At 41.1% G+C, this 10,696-nt stretch overlaps 1 protein-coding gene across 4 annotated transcripts in view; it reads right to left on the bottom strand.

Moving 5' to 3' along the window:
* LOC116669984 (laminin subunit alpha-5) overlaps positions 1-10,696 on the bottom strand; it is a gene marked incomplete at its 5' end in the record, with an annotated part of 69,536 nt that overhangs the window by 43,068 nt on the left and 15,772 nt on the right. For 2 of the 4 annotated variants that reach the window (XM_032500152.1, XM_032500155.1), the window contains 11 exon segments: positions 115-278; positions 1,529-1,682; positions 2,674-2,777; positions 3,298-3,440; positions 5,148-5,286; positions 6,552-6,708; positions 6,916-7,015; positions 7,132-7,237; positions 7,962-8,014; positions 8,105-8,204; positions 9,698-9,750. In XM_032500152.1, coding sequence (XP_032356043.1) covers positions 115-278; positions 1,529-1,682; positions 2,674-2,777; positions 3,298-3,440; positions 5,148-5,286; positions 6,552-6,708; positions 6,916-7,015; positions 7,132-7,237; positions 7,962-8,014; positions 8,105-8,204; positions 9,698-9,750 — 1,273 coding nt within the window. 4 annotated transcript variants of the gene reach the window in all.

The following is a 10,696-nucleotide window of genomic DNA, read 5'->3' as shown; positions in this document are numbered from 1 at the left end:
TGTGGACGCGCCGACAGTTATGATATCATTACTTGATAAAAAACTTAGAAACTTCTCACTATAGCTTTAAATATCAGACATTCAGCCAGTTACAAGACCAGATAATCCCCGTACCTGTATTTGCAGTGGAGCAGGTTGAGGCGGTGCTCATGGGACCGAGCTCCCAGCACGGTGACAGAGACAGACAGAGTTTGTGGCAGTTCTTCCTCGCTGGAATATTCTACAACCAGAACATAATCACCCGGGGACGGCAGACGCCCGCGCAGCTCGACGCTAATCTGCAGCAGAAATAGGAAAGCAGTTATTAAAAATGGCCTCTCAAAGTCTTCTTGTTTCAAAAACACAATTGCACAATAGGGATGTCCTGATGATAATATTAAATATCTGCCAATACAGAGTCCCTATCCGATACTAGATAACAGAGCAGCACACCGGGTAAAAAAATATGTCTTCAGCTTAACAAACTTAACTAAGTGCAGATAGCAAATTTATAAAACTCATATATTTTATCTATTAATGGAGGTACTAGCAGGTTTTGGAAATATGCTCTTCATATTTTTGTGTGGATTCATTATACAGAAATCAACATCTATCTACTATGAATAGTTCTGGTATGATATCTATATCTATATACAGTGTATACTATTATGGTTACCATAGCGAGGGCTGTTCTATCTTTACTGGATATGTGAATGAATGTTATGTACATTTGCCTGATTTCATGTGGAAGTTGTTGATTGATGTATATAAACAGTCCCCCCCTACTAAAGATGGCTTCTCAGGATGTAACACCATTTTGCCTGAAGATGGTCTAGTGTGAAACGTTGCCTACTATTAAACAATTTTTTGCAAGTTAAACAGTGTGCAGGAGTTTTCTTTGCTTTTTGTAAAACATACATATAAAATCTACTTCTACTTAGACTGATGTAGAATTTACTGACGTAAATGATCTGGGTGATCGCTGATCCCCGATCACTTAAAGTAAATGGACTGTATTTTTATATATCTTTTCTAGTCTTAACGACTACTCAAAGCTCTGTAACATGTTACAGGAACCATTCATCATTCACACACATTCATACACCGAGGCTGCCGTACAAGGTGCCACCTAGTCATCAGATATACACTCACACACATTTACACTCCGATGGGGCAGCATAAAGGGGAAAATCGCGGTTCAGTGTCTTGCCCAAGGACACTTCTACATGGGACTGCAGGGCCAGGGATTGAACCAAAAACCTTCTGATTGGCAGGCATGGTGTCTTTTTGATTACTGTGTGAATATTTTAACCTGTATTAATGTTTTTTTGTTGCTTCCTGCTGCCGTGGTCAAAAATCACCTGGCCAAAGGACTACGGTTGAAAATTAGTCGACTGGCTAACACTGGCACATTTACGCAAATGTTGATTTATGTGTGTTGTCCTTTATAAATAAATAAAATACCAAAAAAATGACCATATTGGCTTCAATGTGATCGGGACATCCCTACAGCACCAAACATGTTCTGTCTCCATTTCCCCTCTCTTACATCGTTGCCACTGCAGACGGCCATGTCGGGGTGGCGCGGGGTGACTCTCTCCGTGGGGCAGGGGCGCGGCAGGTGGTTGTCATGACGGCAGCTGGCATCATTGGCGGAAAAAGAGGGGAAGGAGTCTAGAGACAGATATCTGTACTGCAGACAGCTAGACGGACACAGAAAGAACAGACAGGCAACATAAAATATAGTTGTTTCAATTTGTTCATTGTGTCCTCACAAGAACAGAAGAGTTGTCCCGCTCAGAGAAGGTTTATTTTTAATTTCAACTTGCTTAGATTGATTTTGGTTAAAGGAATAGGTCAACATTTTGGGAAACATGCATTGTTTTTTGGTCATGAGTTTGTTGAGAAAAAGTCTCATGTCTCACTCTCATGTCTGTAGGGCAAATACGAAGATACAGCCGCTTAGCTTAGATTAGCTTAGCATAAAGGCTGGAAACAGGTGAAAAAGCTGGCTCTCTCCAAAGGTAGCCAGCACCTCTAAAGCTCACTAACATGTAATCTTGTTTGTTTAATCTGTATTCTTTTCTTTCTTTTTTTACACTCGGACAAAGCCAGGCTAAACAGTCTTTGTACTAAGCTAAGCTAAACAAAGCTCAGCTAAGCGTCTGCTGGCTGTAGCTTGATATTGATTATACAGACGTGAGGGTGGCATCATGATAATCTTATCTAGCTCTTACCTTACCTGATAAGAAATAGTGTATGGGCACATTAAAGATGCTAATACTTAACAATAAGGTACACACACATATACTGTAGGTAGTTACTGAGGAATGAACGAGGGATGACCGGTGACTTAATGAGAAGTTCCTGAATGACTCAAACATAGTTAATGATTAAGTGATCATGCCTTAAAGATTAACCACTTAGTATGATAAGCATTACTTTATTTATAGGTACGCCCAATGCTTCTTAAGTTTTTGAGTCCCAGTCATTCAGGAATTTATTATCTAACAAGTCATTCCTCAATCGTTCCTCATTTGTTCCTCATTCGTTTCTCATTCGTTCCTAAGTAACTACTTACATTTTAGTGTACCTTATTGTAAAGTGGTACCAAAAGAAACTTGGTCAGCTACAGTATGTCAGTGATCTTTTTCTTACTTATTGATTGAAGTGAAAATGGATGTGCATATTTACTTGTGGCTGGCATCAGGTGCAGAGCTGTAGGAGCAGGGCTCAGTAACTCGGATCTGCAAGATGGGAGCTTCGTAGTATGCACTGGGCAGCAGCACCAGGTAATCCTGAAGGTAAAGCAGAGCAGGACAACAGTGTGACTGGGATCAATGAATACAAGCAATTTGTAAACTAGTGCTGACATGTTTAAGGGTGTTTTGGTGGATTAAATACATGTATTCTGGTCATTATCTTGCCAAAACATGAAAATGCGTAAACTGTTAGATCACATGTCAAACTCAAGGCCTGCGGGCCAAATCCTTTGCAGATTTTGATCCAGCTTGCACATTAATTTAGGTTCACAATACATTTTGGCCAATTTTGTTATGTGATGTGATTATATGATGGCTGAGAAACTTTTCTCTGACTTTTTTAGGGCTTTATGTTGACCTGGTGAGAAGAACTATATGAGGCATGCAAAAAATACTGTCATGCAGATTAAATGTCAATAAACTCTACATGTCTGGCCCTTGATGTAATTCTTATTTTCCAGTGTGGCCCTTACAGTTAGAGGTTAAAGTGTTTGTATACATGTGTAAAAGCAGATGAGTATGTGTGTGTGTGTGTGTGTGTGTATGTGTGTCTCACCAGTAGGATGCCCTCAGCCTCTATAACCACTGTCCAGGTTCCCGGGTTCAGGACAAACGGCTCCACAAAGTTGTTCTGGGGAACGTTGACAAAGGTCGGCTCCGCACTAGCAGCAAAGACGATCTGTTTGGACTGTTCGGAACCTAGGAAAGCACACACACACACACACACGCACACACACACACATACACACACACCGGTAACGTATGGAAAAAAGTGAAATACTACAGCACGTGTTTAAGTGAAAAAATAGGAAACGTAACATCAATTGGAAACACTAAATTAAACATTAAAATGTAATAAAATGACAAAAATGCATTTTTTTATAATAAGGAACCAAAAACTATAAATTGTGTTTTAGTTAAAATTTACATTCAACAAGAACAGACAGAAAGGCACTCACACATACATTTTGAGTATGGCTATTTTGTTCTAACACACACTCAGACACAGTCACACTGATGTTGTCTTGTGATTGGTGGAGACCTACCTCTGCGGTTGGCCTGATAGGCTGTTATTTTACCGTTGGAGGTGGCGCCCTCAGAGTTTACATATCTGAGGATGAAGCGCGTCAGATAGACGTCTGCCTCGCTCACATAAACCTGAAGCTTCACTGCAGTCTACAGGGACGGGTGGCAGAGGGAGGTGTGTGTGTGTGTGTGTGTGTGTGTGTGTGTGTGTGTGTGTGGGGGGGGGGGGGGGGGGGGGGGGGGGGGGGGGGTAGAAGATATGATTAAATCCCTGAACTCTGCACTGATCTGTGGCCCTGAACGTGAGAGAAGACGGAGCAGCGGAGGCCACCACCAACAGCCGCTCCACACCACCAACCACCACACACATCCCTCCATCACCAGACAGACAGACAACTGACAGGAACATGGGGGGAGGACAGGAATACCGAAAGAAGAGAAAGCACATTTCCACCCAGGAATTCAACCGTGTTCTAATCAAAGTCATACAAATGTCTGTTTTTTCAGTCGGGACAGGAAGTCCAGGTCAGAAAATCCTCTGGAGAAAAATGGATAATTTAAATGTCCTGTAAGTCAGTTGTCTGCACGTCCTTGGGGGGTTCCAAGGGGCACGTTTCATACACTTTCTGTAACTAAACATCATTTAAGTATCATTTAGCCTGAATATGGTCTGCTATGTTTGACCTGCTGCCCCCCTCTGACAGACATATCTCATGTTGTAGATTAAAGTATTTCTAATCATTTAAAAGCATGTGGGGGACCCTGGGACAAAATCTAATCCAATGGGGGTCTGGGGTCTGACTTGGGTCAGAATAGGGGTTCTTGAAGTGAAAACGTGTGGGAACCACCGCTGTATAAAACGACTGCATGTTTTATATATATATATATATATACACATATATTTATATATTTAGCAGGAATTGCTAGCTGCTTGCTATTATGCAAAAATAAAACTGTTCTATTACCATTTCAATATCAAGTGTTTAACATCTACCCCGTGAAGAAGCTTCCCAGTGGGAATTCTGACAAGAAATGTGCAGTTCTGACTTGCAAAGCGGAACACAGCTGAAATCCTGAGCAAAGCGCAGGGGAGGAGGGGCAGCCCCCACAGCATTTACTGCACTACCTCTGGAGTGAGGGATGGAGGGAATGAAGAGAGACTGAAGAAACAGTTGAGGCTACATTTCCATTGCTTGGTTTTGGTTTTTAAGCAAGAGTTAGCTGCAGTAGAAGACATCAACACTGTGGTATGCTGGGGAGGTTTAGGGGCTCGGATATGCCCGAGCAGGGGGGATGAGTGGGGGAAGGTTAGAAAATGATATTCCTTTATTAACCAAAATGTAGCAATGTAAATGTAATCTGTTCCCATCCAGAACGTACAGTTACCACAGTAGTAGTTCCAGGCGTCCTCTATGACCGACACCCTGCCCCGGACATCCGACCCCCCCCTGTTTGCGTAGCGCAGCACCACGTGGAAGAGGTCTGGAGAGCTGACCGCCACCGCCACCAACACTTTGGACTGTCGAAGGCCCAGCGAATGAAGGGGGCAGGAGAGAGAGAAAAGAAACAGAGACGATGGAGAGAAGAGGGAGGTATGGGGGAAGATGGAGAGGAAGGGAGGAAGGGGTGGAAGAAAAGGAGAAGGTGTTAAGTAGCGGGAGGATGGTGGATGAAGGGAGTGGAAGAGTGACAAGAGGACAAGGGAAGTAAAAGGGAAGAGGAATGAAATGAACAGAGTGGAAAAGGGATTGGAGGATTAATGAGGAAAAAGGACAGACAAGCATGATCCGAAGAGGAGAGTAACGGAGGATAAGAGAGAAGACATGAAGGAGGGAGGGAGGAGAATGTGGGAAACACCAACACAAAAGAGAAACCAAGCCTTTAAAACCATCACCTCCATCACTGAAAGCAAACCCTATTACCCCAAAACATATTTCTCTTTGGAGTCCCCCTTGCCAGAGCTCAGAGGTAGTTAACCCAAGACAATATCCACATGAGGAATACAGCTTTAATATACGTTCTGCACCCACAGAGGCGTATGTAAACCTAAATAATATCAAAATGGAGTTATATGTACTGAGAGGTAATTCTACCAAAGAGAAATATTCTTTTAAATGTCCACACAACACTGCAAGCTGTCTGGTTCATGCAGGAGGAGCATATATGGCGGGCCACAGTTTCAAAAATATGTAATGCATCATACATATAGTCATTTATAGGAAAAGCACATACAAAAATACATTTTGAATCATTTAAAGAATTTAAAGGAATATTACAAAATGTCTTAACATGAATACCCGGTACCCGCAAAATTGTAAACTGAAGCAGGAGAATAAAATGTGCAGGTTTCAATTAATAGGCTATTTTAATAGCTTAGTCTTCTATGCACTATAAAGGTATGTATACAGGCTTTAGGCTGCCCTATACATTATTGCTGGCCCGGTTTAATATGCAACTTTATTTATTACAATATATGTAGTGAGGGGGTCCCTGCCCTGTCTTTCTTTCAGTTAAAGGGTCCTTGGGTGTAAAATTGCTGAAGACCCCTGCTGTAGAATATTCATTAAAAAACAAATCTTTCAGATGTCAAGAAATATAATAATTTGTATTTAAGTACATTTATATTTATAGACAGTGCTATACTCCTCTTGTTGACTAATGCTTAGTGTTAATAAACCAGTTTCTTTCATCTTTAATCCATCGGGGAAAGATATTGTAATATCCAACCAAATCATTAGCGTATGGAGCCTTGCTAAAGGTCAAAGGTGAGGAGTGTGTTCCTACTTGGATGGGGGACATCTGAGCGTAACCTCTCCAGCTAAAGTCCGGGAACTCCAGAGGGTTGTAGCCGAACCGCACCGGCCGGCCATCCAGCACGCTTCCCTCCTCAATCTCAAACTTCAGATGATGGAGGTCTGGGAAGTAATGATCTGGACGAGGTCTGCAGACACAGCCAGATCCATTTAGAAGCAAGAAATGTAGAAACAAGCTGGAGTAAAAATGTCTTTATGGATGTGCTGGCCGGCCATTAGTTATCTGTCTGTGACTTTGGGGGGCGGAGCTACCGTTGTATTTGGGGGGTTGTATTAAAAAGCCCGCTATTACCCAAGGAACAAATCCAATGTTACGTCTTGTTGTTCACACTCACAGATTGCACTGGGGTCCCTCCAAATTGGGTCTGCAACGACAGCGGCCGTTCCTCTCTCCACAGGACTGACCGGCAGAACCCCCCATGTCACACTGGCAACCTGAAAACACCACACACAAATGTAAAGACAAGATGGCAGCATAACGCCAATTAAGCTTTTGTTTGACGGGGAAACTAACTAAAAAGTGTTATTGAAGCCCAGTGTGGAGCACCCACCCTGGCAGCCGAAGTAGTTTTGCTCTTGCAGGTTGTAGTAGCCATCCTTACAGGTGGAGCAGGTTCCACTGCAGGCGTTGGGCTTACAGTGACATTGACCACTTTCCTGTCAGAAACAACACAGACAATAATAGAATTAGAATGAAAACAGGGAGCAGGGAGACAGATCCTTAGTGTATTTTTTCATTTAGTTCTTTATTGGTTTACACATGTACAAAAACTACATAATCAACTAAAGATCTGATAGAGAGATGCAAAAAAACTTAATCTGGGTACTCTCCAATTCATAATCATTAAAATAAACTAAAACATAAAACAAAAAACATAGAAAGAAACTAAAACTCTGCAAAGAAAAGAAAAAAGAGAGAAAAAAAGCCAAAAACTTCAAATACACACAACATCCAATTAATAGACTAAATATAAAAAAGTAAAATAATATTAGGAATTACAAAGCCATCCCATAGGGATAACATTGCCCAGACTTTTTTGTTATTGTTTATTTTTTATTTTATTTATTGTTATTTTTTAAATAACAAAAACAAATTTAGACATAATCTTCAATATTTAACAACCAAACTCAATGCAAACATGTGTAACTTGTTTTATACATTATACCATTGATTACTTGAATTGTTTTTTCACACACAAAAAAGGACCCAACTTCACAAATCCACCAATGTTATACCAACAATATTGTATATATTTATACAAAATATCTAACCCTGTATGTGAATGTTTGTCTTAAGGTGCAACTATCCACATGCTAAATGCATCCTATTCATCAGTATAAATGTCGAACTATAGACTGAAGTGCAGTTTGACTTGCTCACCTGTGCACACTCTGCAACGCCGCTGGCAGTTCCTGCAATGTTACACTCACAGTCTGCAGAAGAAAGAAGACCCACACTTGAGAGTTCATTTATGATCGTCATGTGTATGTGTGTGAGTGGTGTGTGTTGGTAGTATTTCTTACTGGTGCATCCATCAGGAGTGTCAGGGGAAAGGTCCCAGTACAGAGCTTTACATGTGTCACAGGCTGGGCCCTCCACATGTCCACGGCACTCACATTGGCCCTAAAGATGAGAAAATAAACTGAAAAATAAACCAACCAATCTGTTTCTGTGTCTGTTTATTCTGCCAGTATGATGGGCATTACAGAAAATATGACCAAATATCCACTGTCCTGTTGGGTCTATGTGCAGCATTTATAGAAAAAACTCAATGAAGTTTGGCTTTAAATCCTATTTTCACACCTGCTCTCATGCCATGAATTAACCACAACACATATACTGTCTCCCCAGGACTAAGATAAAAATGACATATGCTCTCCCACAAAATATTTGATTTAAATATTATCTCAGCTATTTTAGTCACAGTCAACCTTAAAGCTTAACTGCTTAAAAGCTTAACTTTTTGATATTAATGAACATCTGTTGTATTCAAGCCATTGCTACAAAGCTAATTAAGACTATCAGCTCCACAAAACTCTCTCTGGATTTCTCATTAAGACTATCAGCTCCACACAACTCTCTCTGGATTTCTCATTAACACTATCAGCTCCACACAACTCTCTCTGGATTTCTAATGAAGACCACTAGCTGGGAGGAGGCCTCAGGGAAGACCCAGGACTAGGTGGAGGGATTAGATCTCCAACCTGGCTTGGGAATGCCTCTGGATCCCCCAGTCGGAGCTGGTTATTGTTGCTCTGGAAGGGGATGTCTGGGGTCCCCTGCTGGAGCGGCTCCCCCCGCGACCCGACACCGGATAAGCGGACAAAGATGGATGGATGGATAATTGACCATGAATTCCAAAAACAAGTGTAAAACCAGGACTAGTCGAGACCGAGTCAAGACCAAGACCAAAAAAAGTTTGAGTCTAAGTCAAGATTGAGTCCAAGGTCCGAATGAGAAACAGTCAATACCAAGACTGAAAAAAAAGAATCCTCTTTAAGAATTGTTTATAAAGTATGTGAGTAGAGAGACAGTATATCTTCTACTTTAAGATGATTATTTTGCATTATTATTTGTAATAATGCAATCAAACACTATAGGCCACACGATTTACTTAAAATATAAAATGGAAATGTTCCCATTCTTGAACTTCTTACTTGTCCTGAAGAATTCAAAGTACAAAGTGCTCGCTGTCATTGTGTTTGTGGCCAAAATGAAAAGGATAGATACCAGATGATTGAGGTATATGACCCAGCCAGGTGTGTACCAGGCAACCAATCACAATGACCGTTCTAGATGCTTGTTGAATTAAACTAATACGTGTTTTCTGAACATCATCAATGGTTTTGTTTTGAAGGAGAAAGTTACTTTAGAACAAAAGCATATAGTGCTCAACCCAACTAGAATATTTGGCGAGACCAATGGCCAAGTCCGAGACAGGTCCAAGTCTAAATACCGAGTCAACAGAAAAGCGCCTTGAGTCCGGACTCGAGTACTACCGCCCTGGCAACAAGTTGCATGAAGGACGGGAAGACAACACAAGGGTTAAATATTATTTACTAATAACAAGGAAACTAATTAAGCAAAAAAACAAACAAATGAAGCCATGAACTCACCACTGGTGGCGGCACCACATGCTGAACAGAGCCGGCCGGGTGGCAGGTACCAGCTGTGAATGACCAACAAAGAAAGAACTGTTATTGCTACTATGGGTAGACTTGGACAATCTGTTGAGTGTCAACATAGAGCTACTGATAGTGTATTGCAGAAAACTATCCATTATTATTTTATATGTTACCTGGCCTGTCATAATCTCTGATACACTCGTTGCCTTCACCTGCTTCAATTTCCTTTGCACGTACATAACAATACGAGTCAGCTGTACAAACTTATAAACACCAATTAGGAGCTTCACTCCCTCATAATAGTTTGTTCGGTCAGACACTGTTTTTACTAAGATGTTATCTTATGTTGAGTTCACATCACATTTTATACACCACAACTATCAGCAGCTATTTCAGTAATTCTGAATTGGAGATATCAGGGACTTCAGATATCATAAAACAGCTGAGATATCTCCCACTTGGTGAAAAGAACGTGCAGAGGCGGCAACAGAGGGGCAATATTACTGACCATTGCTGCCAGTTACATGGAAAATAAAATCCATCATCAACAGTAAAACAATCAGTTCCGCTCATATAAAAGAAGCTAAACACATCTTTGTATCTGGTTTTCACTTGTTAAAGGTGTAGTATGTGATAATCCATTACACCTTTGGTCACATAGCTCTCTTTTTTCTGTGTGTGTTAAAAAACTTCCCGGGGTAATTCTCAGCCCTGGCTCTGTGAATGGAACACAATGGCTAGCAAAACACTGTTCCAGCCAATCAGCAGCAGGGGAGGAGGCATGTGAATGTGCCGGCCAGCAGTGGTGGAATGTTACGTAATAGAACAAATTCTTTGTTTACTGCAATTAAGTACATTTTTCACGTGTCTGTACTTGACTAAGTAGAATCAATAGTGCTCACTTTTGACTTTTACTTCGTTACATTTTGCAGCAATTATCTATACTTTCTACTCCACTACATTTCTAAAACGTCATGTTACGTTCACCCC

The sequence above is a fragment of the Etheostoma spectabile genome, chromosome 20 (genome assembly GCF_008692095.1).
Source record: "Etheostoma spectabile isolate EspeVRDwgs_2016 chromosome 20, UIUC_Espe_1.0, whole genome shotgun sequence".
Lineage (NCBI taxonomy): Eukaryota > Metazoa > Chordata > Actinopteri > Perciformes > Percidae > Etheostoma > Etheostoma spectabile.
Note: the sequence above shows the minus strand (reverse complement) of the source record. Positions and strands in the feature narration are given on the sequence as shown.